Source organism: Anser cygnoides, chromosome 9 (genome assembly GCF_040182565.1).
Source record: "Anser cygnoides isolate HZ-2024a breed goose chromosome 9, Taihu_goose_T2T_genome, whole genome shotgun sequence".
Classification (NCBI taxonomy): domain Eukaryota; kingdom Metazoa; phylum Chordata; class Aves; order Anseriformes; family Anatidae; genus Anser; species Anser cygnoides.
This window is the reverse complement of record NC_089881.1, coordinates 26,925,493-26,947,011: the sequence shown is the minus strand read 5'-3', so window position 1 is coordinate 26,947,011 and position 21,519 is coordinate 26,925,493. Positions and strand designations below refer to the sequence as shown.

The 21,519-nt window shown below is 35.0% G+C and overlaps 1 protein-coding gene across 5 annotated transcripts in view; it reads left to right on the top strand.

Annotated features, from left to right (window-relative positions):
- The window catches only part of RNF13 (ring finger protein 13), a 39,332-nt gene that overhangs the window by 9,480 nt on the left and 8,333 nt on the right, over window positions 1-21,519 (top strand). For all 5 annotated transcript variants that reach the window (XR_010833544.1, XM_048059358.2, XM_048059357.2 and 2 more), the window contains exons 4-8: window positions 2,857-2,982; window positions 7,988-8,075; window positions 10,035-10,125; window positions 14,590-14,695; window positions 18,255-18,348. Coding sequence is in view for 4 of the 5 variants with exons in the window: in XM_048059358.2 (XP_047915315.1) it covers window positions 2,857-2,982; window positions 7,988-8,075; window positions 10,035-10,125; window positions 14,590-14,695; window positions 18,255-18,348 (505 nt within the window). In the remaining variant the exon portion in view is untranslated. The remainder of the gene's footprint in view (window positions 1-2,856; window positions 2,983-7,987; window positions 8,076-10,034; window positions 10,126-14,589; window positions 14,696-18,254; window positions 18,349-21,519) is intronic.

Sequence of the window (21,519 nt, the reverse complement as noted above, 5' to 3'; positions counted from 1 at the left end):
GTGGAAAGGTCTCTTAGTGCTAGCCTTAGGCTTTTCAACAAACAGCAGAAGAAGAGACTTGAAACTCAAGGGTTACCATGCAGAGTAACCATTTCTGTAAACCTTGCAGGCACATGAGTAAGCAAAGTTCTTTAAAGTCTTAATATCTTACTTCATAAAGCATCAAAATTGAGTTTTACAATAGCATTGTGAGTTTAATCCTGATCGTCAATGAAATTCCATCCACTGATGCATTAATTGCTGCCTTTGAGCTGTAAGCCGGTAATGCTCCAGAAGGTATTTGTCTTGTGAATACAGTCTGAGTTCTGTAGAGGTGTTAATGTCAGAGCTTTTAAATCACTCAGATTTTTCAGACTCAGCTATTTAACCTCTGCTAGTCATAAGATCTAATACAGATCTTTGCCATTAGAATAGCATATTTTAAGAGCTGTAGTACACTCCAGAATACTTTGTCTATAGATCTTACTGTAGGTCTTAATTTTTTCAGTGAAAATATTACATCAACTAGGACAGTAATACAAGACAGTAACACAAGTGCTTTAGCTCTGGCTCATGCGTTACCTTTTCTAGATTCCACGGGGGGGGGGGGGGGGGGGGGGGGGATGAAAACCTTTTCTGGTGAAATGAATTAATTGTAAGTTTTTGTTGCTTTATTTTTTTTAAGTAAGGTATTACGGAATGAGAGCATAAAAAACAACAGTAGATCATGTGGATTATGTATTTGTTCTTTCAATCTTACTGTGTCCAGGTTAAAAAATAGTGTGTAGCACTTGTTGGTTTCAACTCTAGTATTCTATGGAAGGACAAGTTAACAAATAAAAATCTGGAAGGATTTTTGTTACTTCTGTAATTTTGCCATTTGTTTTGAGGTAAGAGTAACAGAATGTGCTTTCTTTGGTACATTAAGGTTGTACCTGTTGGATTTGAATGTCTTGTACGAGTACTGAAAGATTAAGGATTCTCATCAACTTCTGTTTTGCAATTTCTCTTAATTAACACCAAGGTCACCACCACTTTTCCTTAATGTGGCTGATGGTCGTGGCTCCTTTCTAACTGATCCAGGTGACACTGAATGGGATAAGATAAAGAACATCTTAAACTGACCTAATGATGTAATGTTTGTGTTGTGTGATGATGTATTATTAATAAAAATAAATAAAGTTGTCAAACCATTTTACCTGGTATGCGTTAGTCTTGACGGTGTGTGGCTTTCTGAAAGAAAAACCTTTTAATACTTAAGAATGTTGATGTTTTAAATAATTCCAAGCAGACAGACAGACTTTGGACTTCAAATGTTCTCCCCCCTACCTTTTAATAAAAAGTTCAACCTTATATATCTATATAAACAAAGCAACAAAAGAGAATTTTAAAGTTCAGAGTCTGAGTCTGACAAATAAAAGCTAATAATTCAAATAAACTTTTGCAAGACTTTCTAAACTGAGTATAATTTTGAAACTGCGTGACTGAGATAAAGTGCAAAATCAGTGCAACACTTACTAAATCTATAGTAAAGAAAAACTTACTGATTCTTCTGAGTGATAGGTATTTGTATTCTCTATGAACTTAGAGCAGCCATTTTTAAAACTAATAGCTTAAGCAACTTAATAGTAGCTAGCAAAACTGGTGAACAGAACAACTTGAACAGGTAACTGATTGTTCTGTTGCCTGTTGCCGGTAACCTGCCAAGTTATTTTTCAAGGAAATATAGTCTGTTTAGACAAGTGGTTACATTAGTGCTCTTGCCTAATTCTGTTCCTAACGCTAAAATATTGGACTTCGGGTCTTACCAGTCATTTATAAGTTTGTCTTTGCTGCATCAACTGAATGCATAAAATTGGAAAATGATGCACACATGAGCAGAGCAGCTACTGTGTTAGGCTCCTATTTTTGGAAGGCTCTTCTTCTGATGATTTAGAGATTTGACCAAAAAAGTAAGAGTATTCTAGAAAAAGAAGCAGCAAAGTTCTGGTCTCTCTAGAGCTAAAATAAATAGTGTTGTTTGGCATGCATTTTTTTTGTCATTTATCTTGCATAAATTTTTATGTCAGCAGTGTTTTGAGTGTTTACAGTTGTAGGGTAGAAAGTTCTAATGAGTAGTTAATGTTGAAATCACATCATGGAGAGTGACTAGTATCAGTACTTCCAGTGTTTAGATGAGTACGTTTATTCTGAGAGAAGCTGTAGAATTTTTGTTAGCAAATATTAAAGCAGTAGGTTAGGAGACATTTTGCTCCAAATGTTTTCAGTATTGAAATGTTAACTATCACTTACAACAATCCAAACATTGCTTTTATATTGGTATTTGCAGAATTTCCTACTTCTGTGAATCTTTCAACTGTAGCAAATTTCATGATCTGTAGGCCTTGCATACCATAGTAAACCAGCTATTTTGTTTACTAATTCAGTGTTAATGGTTGATTTCACACATGAAATTTTCTTGTTTTGCCTTTTAATTGACAGCTGTTGAGTTTATGTTGGTGCTTCTCAGGCTGTTATATTTCAGTTTGCTTGATTGCTTTGGGTGTGTCTTATGACAGCAGTTCCACAGAAGTAATATAAGAGTAGTTCCTTTTTATACTGGATTGTAGTGCATAGTCTGAGTTAACAACTTCAGATGATATAACTGGGAAAAAATATATTTTCTTCTTAGCTTTCTAATTCTTTGCAGATACAAAAATTCTCATAAAAATAAGTAGGGATGTTGCAGAAATTTTGTTATGATAGGACTGATTTGATAGTAAGAATTTATTTAGCTGTTGTATGAAAGTGTATGTTTTTCTTTCCTTATGCTTGTCCGTCAGCTGTTTTGTTAAGCTAAAGAAATGAAGCTGACGATATCCTCTTACTGTTTTTCAGGGATTCCTAATAAATTCAAAACCAGAGAATGCTTGTGAGCCTATAGCCCCCCCTCCGCTGAAAGACAACTCAACCAGTGTTTTTATTGTGTTAATTCGAAGGCTTGAGTGCAACTTTGATACCAAGGTAAGGTGTTTTTTTTCTCTTGTTCCTTGTTTCAAGGTCTTTAAGAGTTTACTTTTGCTTAGAAATCCCTCTCTCACAGCAGGGTAGATACTGATGTGAAGGGAGGGGAGAATTTTATAGTGTCACAGTTGGTTGATGGGGAGAGGAGACAGTGCGCCGCCTGGCAGAAACAGGCAGACATAAACAAGTGGCAGGATGAGAATGATATTATTCAGTACAACACCTAGATGTTATATTGTAAAGTATTGTATAAACTTTGATCTGTAGCTGAAGTGGAGTGTTTGCTGTTATTTTAAAAATACAAAATTAGAATAATTTGCATTTGGCTATAATACATGGTTTTCTTATAAATGAACCTGATGTATGGGGCGACAAAGTATGCCGTAAGAAAAATGGAGCTTTTCAATTTGTTGTTGACTTTCATGAAATAAAAGGAGATTCAACAATACTTCCTGTTATGTAATATGTTTAATTATGTAGTATTATGCTTAATATGTAAGTTCTACCCAGATGGTGGGTTCCAGCCGTAGAGGTTGCCTCGTTGTTCATGTAATCTAGCTTTACATCAAGCTCTGGGAGGTCACGTATTCTGTACTGTGAATCTTGTCACCACCTGTGTATATGGTTTAGCGGGAAAAGGGATGGCAAATGCCTGCTTGCCTTCTGCACATCTTCTTTGCCTGTCTAATAGATGCCTCTAAATCTATGGGACAATGTTAATTCTGAAGGTGTTGTTAATGTAACAGGTCAGGAATTTTGTAGTGGAGTATGTAATTGCTTGTTCATTAAAAACAACTTGATGTCTTGAAGTCAGCATTTTGACTGAGCCTTCAGCTTTTTCACCCTGTTGTTGCTAAACACACATCTTTATTGCTGGTCACGGTATTTTGAGAGATTCTGAGTAGCTTTGGAAAGCCTCTCGACTAGAGGCAAGCGTCAAGCAGGAGGGAAGACGTGAGGAATTATTTTTCCATATAGCTAATTACATGCTAAATTTGAACTCTGCTTTTTTTAATTTACGCATCTTGATTTCAGAGAATCATAGAACAACCCAGTTTGGAAGGGATCTTGAAAGATCCTCTGGTACGACTCTTTAATGGAAAAGAGGGTCTAGATGAGATCATTTAGCACCTTGTCCTTAAAAACTACAAATACAAGTGCATAGCTGTTTCTTGATTTTATTGTGTATGATGCATCTTTACTAGTCCAGAAACAATCTTTTTTTACTTCAGTTTCTTTCTTCACATCTATTTCTTACAGGAAAAATTGTGTAGCAATAGGAAGAGTATAGGCTGTGGAAGTAAGTTGAAGCAGTTTTATAGCCATTTGGAATGTGTCTTCTCGCTTGTTATAACTGACCTAGCTCCTGTTTATGTTGGTGACCTGTGTGCGAAGGGACTTGTCAATAGGGGGTGGTGCTTTGCTTTGAACTGCATAATTACAAAACTGCTTTCTCAAGCCTGCATTTAGGGTCTGGTCATCAGTGACTGAGAAACACATTGTTGACCTCTTGTAGGGATCTTAGCATATTTTCTATCTAAATATAAAACATGCAGCAAAATAAGTATCATGTAAAATTATGCTACATGTTTTATTAGAATGGTCTGGGGTTATATGTAATTTAAGTAAACAGTACCTCAATATATTAAAAACTCAGCCTCTTTAGGCATAAAGGCCAGTAAATACATTATTAAACATTACATCATAATGTTGGTCAGACTCCCAGGCATGCATTTATGTTTACATCTAAAACTGTGGGGGTTTTTTAAATATTTAGATTCCTCAAGATGCTTGCATTTTCCGGTAACGTTATTTTGCTGTTTGGAATTTAATTGTTAGGCGCGTTTTGGGAGAGAATCTGAACTGATGGCACTCTGAAGTATATAATTATTGAATAGATTTGATTTCCATTTTCTTGCAGTGGAATGTTACTATGCAGTAAGAGATCATTTCCAGAAGCTATACCATCCTGTTTAGACGTATCTTAAAAATGAGTTAATGCTTCAGTTTTACTACACAATGTTTTTTAGTTTGGGGCCCAGGGTGGCTAGAATACAGTTGCAACTCGTCAATATAATTGCACAGGCAATAGTTCCTTTTTCTTCAAAGCAGGCTGGTGTCTTTAAGTCCATGCTCCACGGTAGCTCATGCAGAAGGTGCCCGGCTGTGGTTGTGGTTTCCAAGCAATGTGCCTTGGACAGTAAGCCTGTTACATGATTGTAATTTGAACTCAGTTTTGAGTGCTGTATATAAGAAATCTTTAACTGTTAAAGAAAAAACAAACGGTTTGAAAACACTGAAGTGTAGTGTACTTGTTTCTTATGGTAGTGCATAGATAGATTGCCTAGGGTGCCTAGATAATAACAAGAATAAAGGAGAAATAAAATATTTGTTTCTGTTTAAAATGAGGACAAAATAAGCACGATTATGAAACATTGAAACAATTTTAATGAACTAAAAGTACAAAATGTAAGACTTAACCAATTTGGACAATGCAAATTAAGTTCATTTTATAGTCACGTGGAAATATTTACAATCACTCTCTGCTTGTTAGTGACAGTTTAAGACCAGAGGCAGACTTTTAATTTCATGCCTTTTGTACTTTATGAAGAACTACACTAGTGGTTTGTGCATTATTATATCTAACTGAAGCTATATGACTTCATTAAAGAAGTACATTTTAAAAAACGTCTTGCTTGTTTGTTCTTGGCAGTTTCTGAAATTTGTTAACTTGAAATGGGTCTTTTAAGTTATTAAGATAATTCAAGTACTAACATTAAAAAGCACTTTTGGTTCTTATGATCTAATTATCTGGTATTTTGGAACTGTGGAATAGAATTTGTGTGAGTTGGTAATCCAGTCAGTAGTTTATAAGTGTATGTAAAGTAATCATCAAAATATACATTCAAAATGTATTAGATAAACAGTAATCTGATAATGTTATTTTCAAGTCTTAACTGATAGGATTGTATCAAAAATTACATTAAAAATAAGTATTAACAGTGAAAGAAACAATTGTCTGTTTATTTTAACTTGTATTTCACAATAACTTGAGAGACAGAAGACTTAATGTTATGATACCCTTTTACTTTGTTTTCACACATTCAACTTAATAGTTCTGGACCTCTCCTACCACTACCTTCCAAACTTTTATCTTAATTGAGAAATGATTATAGATATGTTTCTGTGAAATACAAGAATGACAGAGGTTTCTTACCGCAATTCCTTATTTAGAGCAATCTTCTGAATCAATGAAATCTTGATTGTTTCTCTTTTCTGTTCTGATTTTTTCCCCCTCTTATGTTTTTCAGTCTTGTGCTTGGTCTTGTAATTAATACTGTCATCAGGCCAAAAATGATAGAATAAGGTCCCATCCTTTAGTAGTGGCTATTCCAAATAATGTAAGGATCGCTGTATGAATAGGTATAAAAAGAAATAGGTTTTCACATAAGTAAGAAAACAGTTAATCTTACACCCCTTCCTGTTTACATCTTAATTACTGTTACAAGGTTTGATAGTTTTGTGCATACTGTTACTTGTTAATCTTCTTTCCCCTGTTGGAGTTGTTATTGGCTGTTTGTTTTTCATACTACAGATGGAAGTTGTAATAACACAGTTCTGTAGATATGAAGATTGAGGTAGCCAAGGATAAGCTGTAATAACCAAGAAGTTTTAAAGTTCAGATTACTTAATGAATTTCTGTATTCCTTTCTTCAGTTTCAGTATTTTGTGAGTTGTGATGTATGTTATCAGTGATGATTCTACTGACGATTCTGTCACAGTCTTGGACATATAGATATTCAGTGTCTGTTTTAATGCTTTCCATCTCTTCAAATTCTTACTCCTTTTTTTTTTCTCCTGTTTTTGCTGTTGTGCGGCATACATCAAGGCTTCATACTTCAAGCTTGACTTAGAGAAGATCTTTTTTTCTCTTTAGAATAGTCAGTGGATGTTTTCTACGTCTACAATCTTGTGTTCCTCACTATGATTTGTGCCTTGAGAAGGGAAATTCAGTATATACATTTTTTCTACCTTAGGGGATAAAGGTCTTGAAAAAGAGCACCAGAATTTTCCCTGGGGTTTTTTAGATCTGATAACAATTGTCTGATCTTTTTTTCAGTTGTACTTAATAATTGTCCGTTTGCCCATTACATAAATATGTATTTGAATTTGTTTCCTTAAATAATTATCTGCAACTAATAAATAAAGTACTTACAAATAATAGTTATAACTGTCCAATGCTATCTCAGTTCAGAGCAAGTTTTTTCCAGCTATAACCAAGCTTATGCAGTTTTAAACAGGAGTTGAATATGGGATGAAAGCCCATCAAGGTTCTTTAGTACTTTATGCATTTTGTTTTGAGCTTTTATACTGTCATGTATTCATTAGAAACCGTGTCTAAATGAGTAATTCAGCTGTAACTTAGTTATGTTTACATTAGTGGTAATCACTGCAGTGAATACCATTTACATGGACCCTTGGCTTTGCTTGTATTGCCAAAAAGCTGGTATGTTTCAGAAATGTAGTTGGTCAACAGTATATTTAGGATTTTATACCTATCCTTATTTTGTACTTTTCCATGAGAAACCTTACTTGACAGCCCGTGTATTAGAAGCTATTTCTTTAATGGCACAGAAAAGATGTGATTTCATGAAGAGTAAAATGATCATTTCTAGTTTACCAAAGTAATTTATAGTACTTATTTTTTAATATGATTTAATATATTTTTTAAACTACGCATGGAAGTGTTTTATCCTTATTTAAATGTAAAATCTGTCTTCAGACTCTTAATGACTTTTTCTGGAAGAACAGCATATAATTATATGAGTGTAATAATTATCTGATTTTGTTTTGAAATGTGGTTGTTGTTTTCTAAGTGAAAATGTAACTGTGCTAATGTTCATAACGTCCTGAAAGTCTACTTGTCTTACAAAGGACAGAGCAGTTACTGAAGCAGCATTTTGAAGCAGTATTCTTTCTAATAAATACTCTGTATGGCTTATAGGTTTTAAATGCACAGAGAGCTGGATACAAGGCAGCTATAGTTCACAATGTTGATTCTGATGACCTCATAAGCATGGGATCCAACGACAGTAAGTACAGGTATCACTTCTTCTCTCCTGTTTGAAAATCATTTCTCCCACTAGAGCAAACAATATTAAAATCTGTATAAAGTATTATGGTGGACTATGACTAAAACAACAACAGTAACGACAACAAAAGCCAACAAAAAACACTTAACCTAAAGAAAACAAACAAGCAAACAAACAGCAAACAAAAAAAAAAACGCTCCAAACCCCAAATCCTCCTGCATTTAATGCTTTAAAATGGGAGTTGTTAGTATAAGAACATATACGTATACTTGTGTATTATACGTAGTGTTGAGTTTGTATGTTCTCTGATTGTGTCTTTGGTTTACCTTTAATTTGAATTTATGAGATAGATTTGTATGATTGATGTGGAAGATAGCAAATGTACTGTTAATTGTCTTAACTATTAATTAGAAATACAGGGGAAAAATACTCTTTTGGAAGTAAATGAAACTTTAAAATATGACTACTTAATGGTTCGTGGTTCCGTTTTGCTATTGAACTGCAGTGTGCATTTTTCTGTTCCTTTGAACAAATGGATTCTTTTATTTCTTATGAATACTCCTTTGGAAATGAAATCTGCTTCTGTGGAGATACTCAAAACTTGCCTGGATGCCATACTATGCAATGTGCTCTAGTTAATCCTGCTTGGCAGAAGGGTTGGACTAGGTGATCTTCCAAGGTCTCTTCTAACCTTGGCCATTCTGTAATGCATATCGCATGTATGTATTTTTTCAGTTTTTCATTTGTAGAAAGAATTTAGAGATCAATGTGCCATTTTCTGATTTATTCTGATGCTAGCCGTTCTGACTTTATCCTTTCTTCGAGCGGTTATATTCAAAGCATCTTGCAATCTAGTCAAAATATCGATTTTGCTTTATGGTATTTGTTTTTTGTCTATAATGCTCTTATGACTTTCTCTGTGGAGTTTCTTTATTATGTCTAGTGTCTTGAGGTTTCTGAATATGGAGCAAGAACATGAATGAGAACAAAAAAAAATCAAAGTAGAAACACCATAGAGTGAACCAGAACATTAACTTTCATCAAACTAAGTGGAAGATGAGTAGCCCAGTAAGCTATGTGGAAGTGGTTTTAATGAGTTCTCAACCCACATAAAACTTATTTTCAGGGTTCACTATGAAATCAAATGTAGAACAAGTTCACAATAAATACAAATTTGGGTAGTGTGAAGTGAAGTTTTGCGTTGGGGAACCAGAATACTGCGATACAAACTTAGGATGCTTTTGACCCTGAAATGTGAAGCGTAAGTGAGAGGTGCAAAGTAAACACAAATTGAAGCTAAGGAAAAAAATTCTAGAACGTGGGATTTATCTTTCAATAATTTTTAATTTCAGTTGCATCTTTTGAGTTTATTTTTGCCCTCATTAGTAACTGGGAAGGGGAGAGAAGATAGTTCCCTACAGTTTCTTGAGACTGAAGTAAAGATAGGGGATTTGTTCGTTCTCTGCTTTCTGATTTTTGACCTTTCCAGGGAGTTCATTCATTTTTAGGGTGAAAAGAAGGGAAGAAAGACTCGTTAAAATTTACTGTACCAGATCATAAAATATAAGTTCACAGAAATTCTGGAAATCAGTGAAGCTATGTGACTTTATCAAGTCTCTAAGTAGGAATTGATGTCCTGGTTAAACTTACTCTAATGATACCTCTTTTTGTCAGAGTATGTATTTTATGCTCCCTTTGTAATAATGTGCTCCCTTAGTAAGGTAATATTCTGTTACGAATTCTGATTTCTATACCTGCAATAAAACCCGTAGATAATCGGTAGGAAAAATAGTACCACTTTACTATATGACATAAAGTAGTAGCATGCATGTGCATCAGTCTGTAACTAAATTAAAATATATCTTTATGTTGTGATAGTGTCATGTTGTGCAAGTCTTACATTTTGAGTGCCCATACAGTGCCTGTGTAATACTGTTTCTCATCCTTTTTTTAATACAGTTGAAATTTTAAAGAAGATTGACATTCCTTCTGTCTTCATTGGAGAGGCATCAGCTAATTCTCTTAAGGAAGAATTTACTTATGAAAAGGGGTAAGTTACCTCACATGCAGTCATGTTATTCTTTGGATTAATAGCTTATTTTAAATAAATATCAAAAGGAGGCAATGAGTTGTGATAACAGAGGCTGTGGGTATTCCAGGTGAAACCTTGCGCCTGTAGAAGCAAATGCCTTGATTTGCTGCTGATTTCACTGAATCTGTAATTTCACCGTCTGTTCTGTTAATGCGTACCTTAAGCACCCACTTGTTTATAAACACTTTAGTAGAGAGGTTAAACTGTGACTGTGAAATAAAAGTAGTTCTTGGAACTGTCTACTGAAAAGTCGTGTGTGACTGCAGTGGTACTTGATTTCATACCCCAAAGATGAAATCAGTCCAATTTTTGTTTTTAATTTTTTTTGAAGAGTACGTACTGAGTGCTGCTTATTGACCCCTTTCATCCTGAGTGTTACTTTGATGAGCTTTTTGATATATTTGACCCTATTATTGCATTATCAAAGAATACTATGTTTTGGATATTTTCTTTGAAGAAATGCCATGTAAAGCTAAATACCACGTTTCAAGTTCTCTCACAGTCCTACATTCCCAGTTTGCTGCTTGCTGCATTTGAGCCTTGTAAACTAGTAGAAAATTTCAATTTTAACCAACTCAGGATGCACAAGTACATTAGAAGCTACTTGGATTTGAGTGGGTCTGGGAAAAATGGAGAATCACAGTGAAATTGCTCAGCCAGTCTGTACTGTTCAGGGATTGAAGGAAATGAACAGCCAAGTTAGATGAACCTTGCAGAGACCCCAGCCTCTTTTGAGGGAACCCTGAATCCTGTTAAAAAGTAACATGAACAGAACTTTTGTTTGTGGATTACATGGACTAAAGAAACCTTCAGGTTTCATCTAGCTGCACTGAAAAAGCTACAGGCCCGCCACAGGGTTGCTGAACAGTACATGGTATCCAATTTCCTTTTTACATTAGAACTAAGTATAGCTAGAGATTTTGTATTGGAGGTTGTTTTATCCCTTGGTTTTATCTGAAGGCATTGTTCATGAGAGAAACAGCATTGGTATTTATTTAGTATTGTGGGAGAACAAGGGATGATTAAAGGAAATACTATTTGTTTTTGTTATTTATATAATTTTGCAATTGTAATAAATTTATGCTGTTATGCATTTTTTTGTGGCTGCCTACGTTGTAAGAAAGATGTATTGACGTTGTTTACCGGTCACTAGTATTTCACAAATGTTAGAAGAATGTTTAAAAGATCAGATTTAATTAAGTTTTAGCTTCTAGAGTATCAGCTACTAGCCCTTCAGGATCAATTTGTGAATATGCTCATGTTGAAGTATGAGAAATGCCAATTTAATATTAAAAACAGTAGTTTTACCATGAGGGTGTTTGAGTGCAGGAACAGGTTGCCAAAGAGAAGTGGTAGAGTCTCCATCCTTGGAGATGCTCAAAACCCAACTGGACACAGTCCTAGGCAACCCGCTATACCTGACCCTGCTTTAACAGTGGGCTGGACCAGATGATCTCTGGAGGTCCCTTAAAATCTCAACTATTTTTGATTCTGTGAAATTTCTTTAGGTCTTAAAAAGGTAGTTTTTCTAAGGTGAAATAAATATCCTGTAATTTCCAGACTAGTACCACAGTTTTACTCCCTGTTCCTTCTTCATTCTCTCTTTGCTGCTTACAGAATCACAGTCTCGTTGAGGTTGGGGGGGACCTTTGGAGGTCATCTAGTCCAACCCCCTTGCTCGGGCAGGGCCACTTAGAGCAGGCTGTCCAGGGCCATGTCCAGGATGGCTTGTGGATATCTCCAAGTAGAGAGGTCCTCATGAGGCTACATAGAGATGGTCCCTATCCAGCCTCTGCAGGTCTCTCTGGATGGCAGCACAACCGTCTATCTGGCAAATCTGTCAATACTTCCAGTTTCTGCAAACTTGCTGAGAGTATGCTTTGCCCTGTCATTCAGATGATAAATGAAGATGTTATGCTCAACTGGAGCATGCAGCTAGTTAGTGGCCTCCAACTAGACTTCATGCAGTGTCATAAGAATGACTTGAACAAATCTTGGTGTTAATTTGTTGCTAGAGTATGCTCATAGTCCTTCAGAGGTTAACGGTGGTAATTCTACAGCAGCTCTGTGAACCTGAACAGATGGTGACATTTAAAAATGTTGTAATATCTGATAAGAGAACCATACATTATAAAGGTTATCATTGATGATTATGAGCCATATAATTTTCATGTTCTGTTTCTGTTTTGTTTCTCTTTTTATGTTGTAACAGAATCTGTTTATCTCTGAGTAATGCAGTCTGGTGAAGGAGTACACAGTTGCTTTTCTATCTTGTATGAAGTGAAACAGTTATTTTGTATTGTGTAGCCATTGAAAATGCATGAAAGCAAACTTTAATACAAAATTTTGATCTTTGAATAGGTGAAATTGTAGATAGATGTATGTGAATCAAGCCACAGTTTGAACTATTTCTGCATACACAATTTTCTGAGTGAAGTGCAGAAGCCTTCAGCATCTACCTATATTTGAAGAGTAACTCAGGATTTTGCAGCTGGGGCAAAATATGTTAAAACCTTGAATTATGAAGTTATCTGTCAAATCTGAAAGATTCAACACCTTTTCATCTAGGCACTGTACCATGTTCATTTTTTGCATTCTTAGAAGAAAATTATCTGAGAGCAATGGGCAGAAAACTTTCTTTACATGAATGAAATTGTTTTCCTGCAAGAGGGTTACCATATATTTATCAAATGTTTCTCCTTTTATTTTCATGTAACATTAAATATATTAGTTTAGCCAACGCTCTAAAAATTACAGAAGTTTTTGTGAGTATACATATTTCAGACCTAAGGGCTCAATCAATTGTAAGAATACAATACGTTAGTTTCCTAAGCAAGTTAGTTTGAGCAAGTTAAATGCTGATCTTTGAATTAAATAAATATCTTGAAGGCATGTTGGAGACAATGCAGTCCTGAAACTATTGATAAGTCAAGACAGAATTGTATGTCTTAATCTATTCTTTCTGTAGCATTCTAATGTATCCATATAAGCACTGAAATAGAGAATTTCATTGGTGGATAGCTTGAATTTGAATGGCTGTCAGTTCAAACATTTTCAGTGTTTAACTTTTCTCTGACTTAAAGTGCAGTTCTGCTCTGGAAGAGACACAAAAAAAGGGATTGTCGATTTCCCTGGTGCTCTCCACTGCATTCCTTGCTCAGAAATGTAGAAAGCGAATAGAAGTTGGTCATCTTTCTGCGTACATAGGTATTCATAGTGTAAGGTTACTGAAGCTTTTTTTCATCATCCTTAATTAGTAGTTTTCTATGCTAGGTGAATTTGCAGGTTGCATTTGAGACTAGTCCATAGGGCCGCATGACTGTTTGCGCTGCTCTTTCCTGCTTTTGGGTTTAAAACTTTAACATCTTGTTCTCACAATGTTTTTCTTAAAAATAATATACCTTGAATAGAATGGAAAAGGTATATTTTATATTAGTCTAATGATCTTGCTTTTTCAGGTCTCTGATGTCCTTCCAGTAAATTAATCATAACAACTAGGCTGTGTTATAAGTAGATACCTTGCTGGTGAAACTGCTTTGATAAGAAACTATTTTGACTCCATATGAGTAGTAGTAATAGAATTGCTAACATTTGTATCCATTGTACATTCTCAGGTGTTTCTGACTGCTTGTGCCAACAGAATAGTAATGGGAGTTTACTTCCTTATGTATCAATAAATACTAGTATTCAGATATCTGGTTGCCAGCATCCACATCGAATTCTCTGAGAAGACTTTTGGTTGCTGTACTGCTGTACTGTAATTTATTGACTCTCCAGAGGAAAAGGGGTTGTACTTTACAATGTCTCATGAGTTGAGACTGAACCTGCAGTGTAATCCAAAATGTAAAGAATTTCTTTTGAACATTTACTATTGCTATGAGGGTGGTGAGGCAACTGGAACAGGTTGCCCAGAGAAGTTGTGGGTGCTGCATCCCTGGCAGTCTTTAAGGCCAGGTTGGATAGGGCTTGGGCAACCTGGTCTAGTGGAAGATGTCCCTGCCTGTGGCAGGGGGGTTGGAATTAGATGATCTTTAAGGTCCCTTCCAACCCAAACCATTCTGTCATTCAATGATGATTCTATGAAATAAGAACGATCACAGTATCTGTCGATAATTGGGTTATATTTTCTTATTGTGCTGTCCACACAACTATAAGGTTATTTTGCTGGTTGCTTTAGTTTTATCTATGATTGAAGTCAGTAAGTAGTTTTAACTCAAAAAATGTTCTAAGAAAAATTATTTTATCATTTTGGGTTTATAGTATGTAAATATCAGCTGAATTCTTTGTTGTACGCAGGTGGACATTCCTTTAGTGTGTTTTGTGATAAACTTTTATTTTTGCCTTTCATTGCATTTATTCTTTAATTCACTGTTCATTAAATTCTAACCTGTTTTAGAAACTGTTCCCTCTTTCTTTCTACAGTGGCCATGTTGTGTTGATCCCAGAGTTCAGTCTTCCTTTGGAATACTACTTAATCCCTTTTCTAATAATAGTAGGGATCTGCCTTATTCTCATTGTCATATTTATGGTAAGTTCCTTCTTTTAATAACATCTTTTCTCACAAACAAATCATCACAGAATGGTCACCTACTGAAGTTTAAAGGGTTACAATAAAGGAACAACAAAAGCTTTGTGTACTGTATATACCAATACTACGCTTACCTGTAATCCTTTATTTTTCTCAGTACAATAAATAGAGATGCAGACTTGTGGCAAAGGGATGTCAGGAGCCTTTAGGATGTTCTACCCAGCATAGAACTACTTCCAGAGAACTGTCCTTCCTGGTACTCTACCACTGCACGAGTTCTTCCCTTTTCACTCTATAAAGAACAACCTGTGATCTTTGTACACTGAGAATGTGTCCCTCTCCACCAACCTTGCATTTCTTAATGTTGATCCCACTGTTCTACAATGCAAGTCTCACACTGTTTTTTACCACAGGTATAGTAGTCAGACAGCAAGCTCACAACCTATTACAGTACACTGCACATATCTTACAGCATATACATTACATATAGAGTTGGGGACGTCTCCTATAAAAGGTAAAAGAACACAGCTGTGTATTATTTCAGAATATTTTGCACCCCACTTTTTGGAATTTCTGCTGATCTCTGACTTAATTATGAATTTACCTTTTGATAAAAATGAAGTAATGTGTCAACTGCTGCATAAAACTTCTTGAAATGTTTCTTTCTGTGCTAGTGTTGTTTCTGCTGTCAGTTATGTATTTAATTAAAAATTCTGGGCCCATTAGGCACAATCAGAATTACAGCAGCTTTGTGGAACCAGCATAGAGAAGTGATCTACTAGAGAAAATGTAAAATCTACCAATACTTTGTCTGACCTTCTGGTGATAACCTTGATCATTCCTCATTGTCCCAGTTAGTTAGGAGAAAGTATAGCCCTATCTTTGTATTCTGAAGGTCAACAGATTGATGGTTGGAGAGATGGTAGTTACAAAGGAAGGGCAGTCACTAGGGATAATGTTCTGTGAACATCTGTTGTTTTGATACCATTAGAATTCTGACTTTAGCTGCGATAGCTGTCTGCTTACAGTGCACCTGAGTTATAAATTCAAACAAGATATTGGTTATCAAAGGAATGGAATGAAGAAGAGTATCAAAGTCACCGTATTGCATCCTATCAAACTACTTTGAAGCACTGATCCATCATTTTCCAAAATAATACTAATTACAAAATGAAGAGAGTCAGTAAGAATACTTATGGGGCTTCTTGTTTCAAGAGAGATTTAGATTACATTTAAAGAAAAAAGTGAAGGAGGGGCGACATGATAACTGTAGTCATGAGGAGTGGCGGCTTGACTTTTATCATGTGCACCATTGTGGAAATTCAGGAATAAGAGATGTGTTTTACTCTCAAGGTATTTCTTCATATTTTATTTCAGTTGTTGTTTTTTTTTTAACTGGTTCAGCTGCTTTTGTTTTTAGGTGATGATAAATCAGTTGCAAAAAATTACCTCATGCACTTCAGAGCTGTCATCTTCAAGTCAGGAAACGGACTATATTTTATACTGCTTTGCACCAATCACATTACCAAGGAACAAAAGCTATGTAACAAACACAAGGCTGATCCATCTGAAAGGTCACCTCTCTAGAATTGCAAATGTTTTTCCCTTACTGTGAAAACAGCAGTTGTCTACATCAGAAATGGCAGTAAAAGTGTTACAGGAGTGAGATAAACAAATTTCTAAAGTGTTTGTCTTTAGGGCAGATAAGGAGTAAGTGAGGCATAAATACAGATTATTTTAAATTTGCCTTTTAAGAGCTTTTTTTCATCTGCATGCTACTACTCTGAATTAAAACAATTTTTCATTTAATGTGATTTTGAAAGTTGTACTTTACTGATAGTTCTCCTCTGTATATGTATTTAGAATTTCTGTATGTGCAATCTAAAAGAAAGAAACCAGTGCTAGGTAGGATTGGCTATGAGAGAAGGAAATAAACATTTGGTGAGGAAAGTCAGAGGCTCTTAAACCTGTTTCTAATTTTCTCGCTTGTCCACTGTGAGGAAATTTAGAAAAAAAAAGGGGGGGGGGGGAGGGAGGGAAATGTCTGTAAAGTATGATTAAAAATCTATTTTTCTAAATACAAAATTTGTGAAATATTTTCCAGTTAAAAGCGAAGACTCTAAGAGACCTGAATTTATCCTCTGCTAGTATCAATAGGTAGTCAGTGCTGAAAATGAACGGTCCTTTCCATGTCTTAGAATCATATTGTAAAGGAAAAACAGACAGGAAGGAGGAGAATATTATCCTGTATGTCTGCAAGTCAGGGCTGCCTGTACTTTGTATTTGGGACAGATATTTGGAAGTTTTTGAAAACAGATTATATAAGTTTGAAATACCAAAATCCATCTACACAGCTTATAATAAACTGTGAGAAAAAAGGGGAAGAGGTATTTGAATGCATTTTCCAGAGTGTAGTATATTATTTACAAATGTGTACTGACCCTACATGCAATGTGAAATAATATCCTGTATGCTGAAAGGTCGAACACTATGCAAGTATATTGAAATGTTGAAATACTTTTCAAAGTAGACTTAATAAATGAAAGCACCCATTAGGTGTTCCCATGTGAAAAACGCTGTGGTTGAAACCTGTTATGGAATCTCAAAAATAATCTTACTCAATTCATTTACTTAATGCAGACAGTGAACTTGATCTCAGGGAGATTTCAGATAGGATCTTGTCCGTGTTCATTTGTGGTTTCTGCCCCGTTTCTTTTCAGGAAGTTTTGTTTTTAACTAAGAAATCAATGCAGGACTATCTGGTTGTTAGTAAGTGAATTATACCAGAAAGACTGCAGTCCATATGTGTAATTCATCATTTAGCTGAGCTAAAAAGAACCTGAGTGAACAGATTAGTTCCAAATACGCTTAAAAATGAAGGACAGGTATGATGCAGAAGGATAAATAAGTTATTTGTTCTCCCCCTCTCCCTCCCAAGAATACATTTATACTTAACTGTCTTTTAATCTTTTGTGAAAGTGCAGGGATTCCTAAAGTGAGAGAGATTAATGCTGTTTATAATGTTAATACTCACTTAGTGTTTACCTAATCCACAGTGTAGCCAAGTGTGTAGTACCTCTCTAATTTTCAGAAGACTTATCAGCGTGTATGCATAGGTTAAGGCCACTTTTTTGCTGTATTTGAAAAAAAAAAAAAATCATATTGTGTTAGGACTAGAAACCAAATGGAAATAGACTTAAGGACTGTAAAGAAAACGGAAAACAGAATCTTTAGTATGGTTGAAGACAGCAAGTGACATAGCTTGAAGTAAACCCCTTCCCTGCTTCCCAGACTACTTGCAATACTATGAAAACAGTTCCTGTAATAATTCTTTTGGAAGAAAAATTATTTTCTATAATTATTCTTTTCGAATAATCTTCAAAAAGAGCTGTAATAATATAAAACTGACGTAAGTAAAACCTGGAAAATGAAAGAGGTAGTTCAGCTTGAGCCACAGTTCCCTTTTAACTAACTTACAATGAAGGCTCATAAACCAAAACTTTTATAGTTCTTTTATTGTTTTAAGTTACTGTTCATATTGTTTAATGTCTGTTTCCAGATCACAAAATTTGTGCAAGACAGACACAGAGCAAGAAGGAATCGGCTTAGGAAGGATCAGCTTAAGAAACTTCCTGTACATAAATTTAAGAAAGGCAAGTGTATTGTTCTTTGTCTAATTAGAACCCACTGTTATAATACCAAATATCTCTAAATGGAGGGGTTTTGGAAATAATTTTGAGTGTGCTTGAAATAATAGTAGAGTTTGAAGTGAAAGTATACACAAAAAAGTGTTTTGACCCTGCTCTCACTGAAACAAAGCAGAGTTCTAACATTTTGTCACTGAAGCAGAGTGGACATCATATGCATAGTGTGGGTAAAAAACGAAAACGTTGCTTAAAATGTCAAAAAATCATTACAGAAATTCCCCAAAACTTCTTTGCTGCTCTGTCATTAGCAGTGATGACAACAGTCAGTCACTGTAGTGCATCATACCTATAATTTGTCTGGTATTGGATAAATACTAATGGCATGTATGTTGCCTGATGTGGTAGAGACTATAAAAGCAAAGATATCTTGTGGGTATAATTTACCTGCTTTTCTAGAGGAGTGTTCCCGTCATTGAATCACAATGCTTCTATGAGGGCAAGAGTGATTGAAATCGAATGACAAAATATTTGTTGCTGTGATTCTTTTTAATAATTCATTGTATGCAATATCTAATGACGAGATAAGAAATAAAGCTGTAGCAAGTTAATTTATTGACTGAAATTAAAAAAACTGCACTGAGACCTTCTCTATTGCAGTCTGCTTCTTAAAAGTCGAAACAATCTGTCTTCTCCATTTTGATTTTTAAATGTTACCATCGTATCATCCAATTGTTCATTCATAAAAACCGTTACAGGAACTAATGCTGGAAAGACTGTTTAATTGAAATGATTGATTAGTACATGACAAGTCCTCAGGGATTTGCTGAGGTATGAATGCTGTGTTAGGGGATATGCTTGGATTCAAGGATAGAACCACTTACCAGTCTTTGCCCTTGATAAAGCCAACCTACATTATTAATAATATTGCTCTCTGTGCAAAACAGATGTTCAGTTTGAGTGGATACAGTTTTTGTGCAATGTTAGTCAACCTTACTTCAAGGAAACAAACAAAACACTAATTGACACATTGCCCTTTGCAGGGTTGACCAAATTGCTATGGATACAAAATTAACTTGAAAAAAATAATTATCTTGAGCCAATAAAGTTAATATTACTTTTGCTTTTTTTTAGTGATTCCACATGAAATCTAATTGAAATAAAAATACAAAGTGGGAGAATGCGGGGGGGACAACCAATGCATGGCTTTGAGAAAGCCAGTTAATCCATTTTTCAGTTAATCATATGCATGCGTGCATCTGTAATTACTATCTCGAGATTACATGACTAAGTGAGTGCACGAAGACACCTTATTTGTTGTTTTCCATATTCTTCTACCTCTTTCCCCTTGATGAATCTTACACAAAATGAATTGTTTGGAGCTCAGTCAGTCATCCTAAAGCAAACCTGTCTTTGAATATCCAGCTATTCATTGCATTTAGTGGCTTATGCAAAGCAGAACAAAAAGTATGTTTTATTTCAGAGCTTCTGCACTAGGCCTATGACAATACTAGCAATACTTTTTTTTTTTTCTTAACTAATTTCAGTAGGCTTTAGATACGGCACTTTACATTTCTATATTGTGTAGAGAGTCCAGTAACAAAAGTGGCATTGACTCATTGACTGTCTTTGCACAGTAGTAGCTTTTTTTCCTTTTTTAACCTGGTAAGTATGTGTCATTTGTGAAATAGCTTTTGTGCAGTTCTAATCAACAAAGCTCTCACCTTTGTGTAATCCCACAGAATGCAATGCATGCTGTGTCCAAAATCTGTTGTTTACACTGAAGGTGTTTTGCGGCAATTGTTGTGGTTCTTCCTGACCAAAAGGACTACGTTTTGGCCATATAAAAGTTAATGGGAGTTGATACCCTTTGTGAGGTTTTTATAATAAAAACGAACCTAGCAAAAAAAAGAAATCCATGTAATATTCCTATAATTTCATCATTAAGAAACCTGAATACTCTGAAGAATAATAGTTTAGAAATAATATCGGTTAGAAATGTTGTGAGTTGGTATGTATTGTAGAATACAACTTATTTTCAGAAATATATTATTTCCAAACTACTTTAACTTTATACTAAAACGAAATTTAGGCCAAGAATGAAAAGATTTTAGATCTTACCAGCAATGAAATGGCAGTGTAACCATTCACACCTGCAGAATAGAAGGTATTGTAAGTTTGGTATTGTAAGAAGATAGACTGCTGGAAAAGAAAGAGATATGTAATCACATTATTAAGAAATTAAAAACTCATGAAGTTAGTTTTCCTACATTCAGTGTCAAAGGTTAGGATCCTAAATGTGTGATAAAGTATCCAGAATTTTGGAGTTGCTATGTCTATGAGACTTAGTGGAGCTGTTTGGTTAAGCGCTTAAATATGAAATGAACTTAATTACAGGCAGTCAGCTGCCCAAAGTCGTATACATGTATATGTATATGGGGGGTGGGGGAAGCCCCATGTGTGACAAATAACAGGCTGTAGGAGTACATATAATTTTAAGCAAAGACATTTTTAAGTATGATGGATATTGAATTTTTATGTATATACATTTATATGGAGGTTGATGCATACGATTGAGAAATAATGGATAGTAGTTGTATTTAAAAATATTTAAATCTTTTAAAAATCTGCTCCAGAGTATGCATGGTTCTGCAGTTTACTAGTTATTCCTAAGCTGATTTTTTTTTCTCCTGGAAATGGGATTATAACTGATCTAATTACTGTTCATTACTGACCCATCTGCCTAACTGCATAGTACAGTGTAGGTTTAATAGACAAAACAAGTCCTAAGGTCTGCTAGAGTCTTGGCAGTTTTTTCTGGTGTTTTTTCTCTTTCATTTTAAATTGTTCGTAAGTGTACAACTATATGGAATGTATCTGGATGGATAATTCTGTTTCTGAAAATACTGTAGTTTTGTCAAGTAAAAGAGAATTTTGCTTACTGAAGACGTTCCACTTGCAGAGTTTATTTAAGCAAGATATTTTATCTTATGTTGTACTTTACATCTTATTATGTAAAATCTTATGTTCTTTGAGAGGCAAGTAGTCATGGAGGTGAAAATAACTTGGAAACTAATTAACTAATTTGGAAAGTAGTAGAGGCTCCAAGATGCACAGAGAAACCATATGAGTCTCAGAGCACTGGGGAGGGCTGGCAGTTCTGGTCTTTGCTACTGTGTG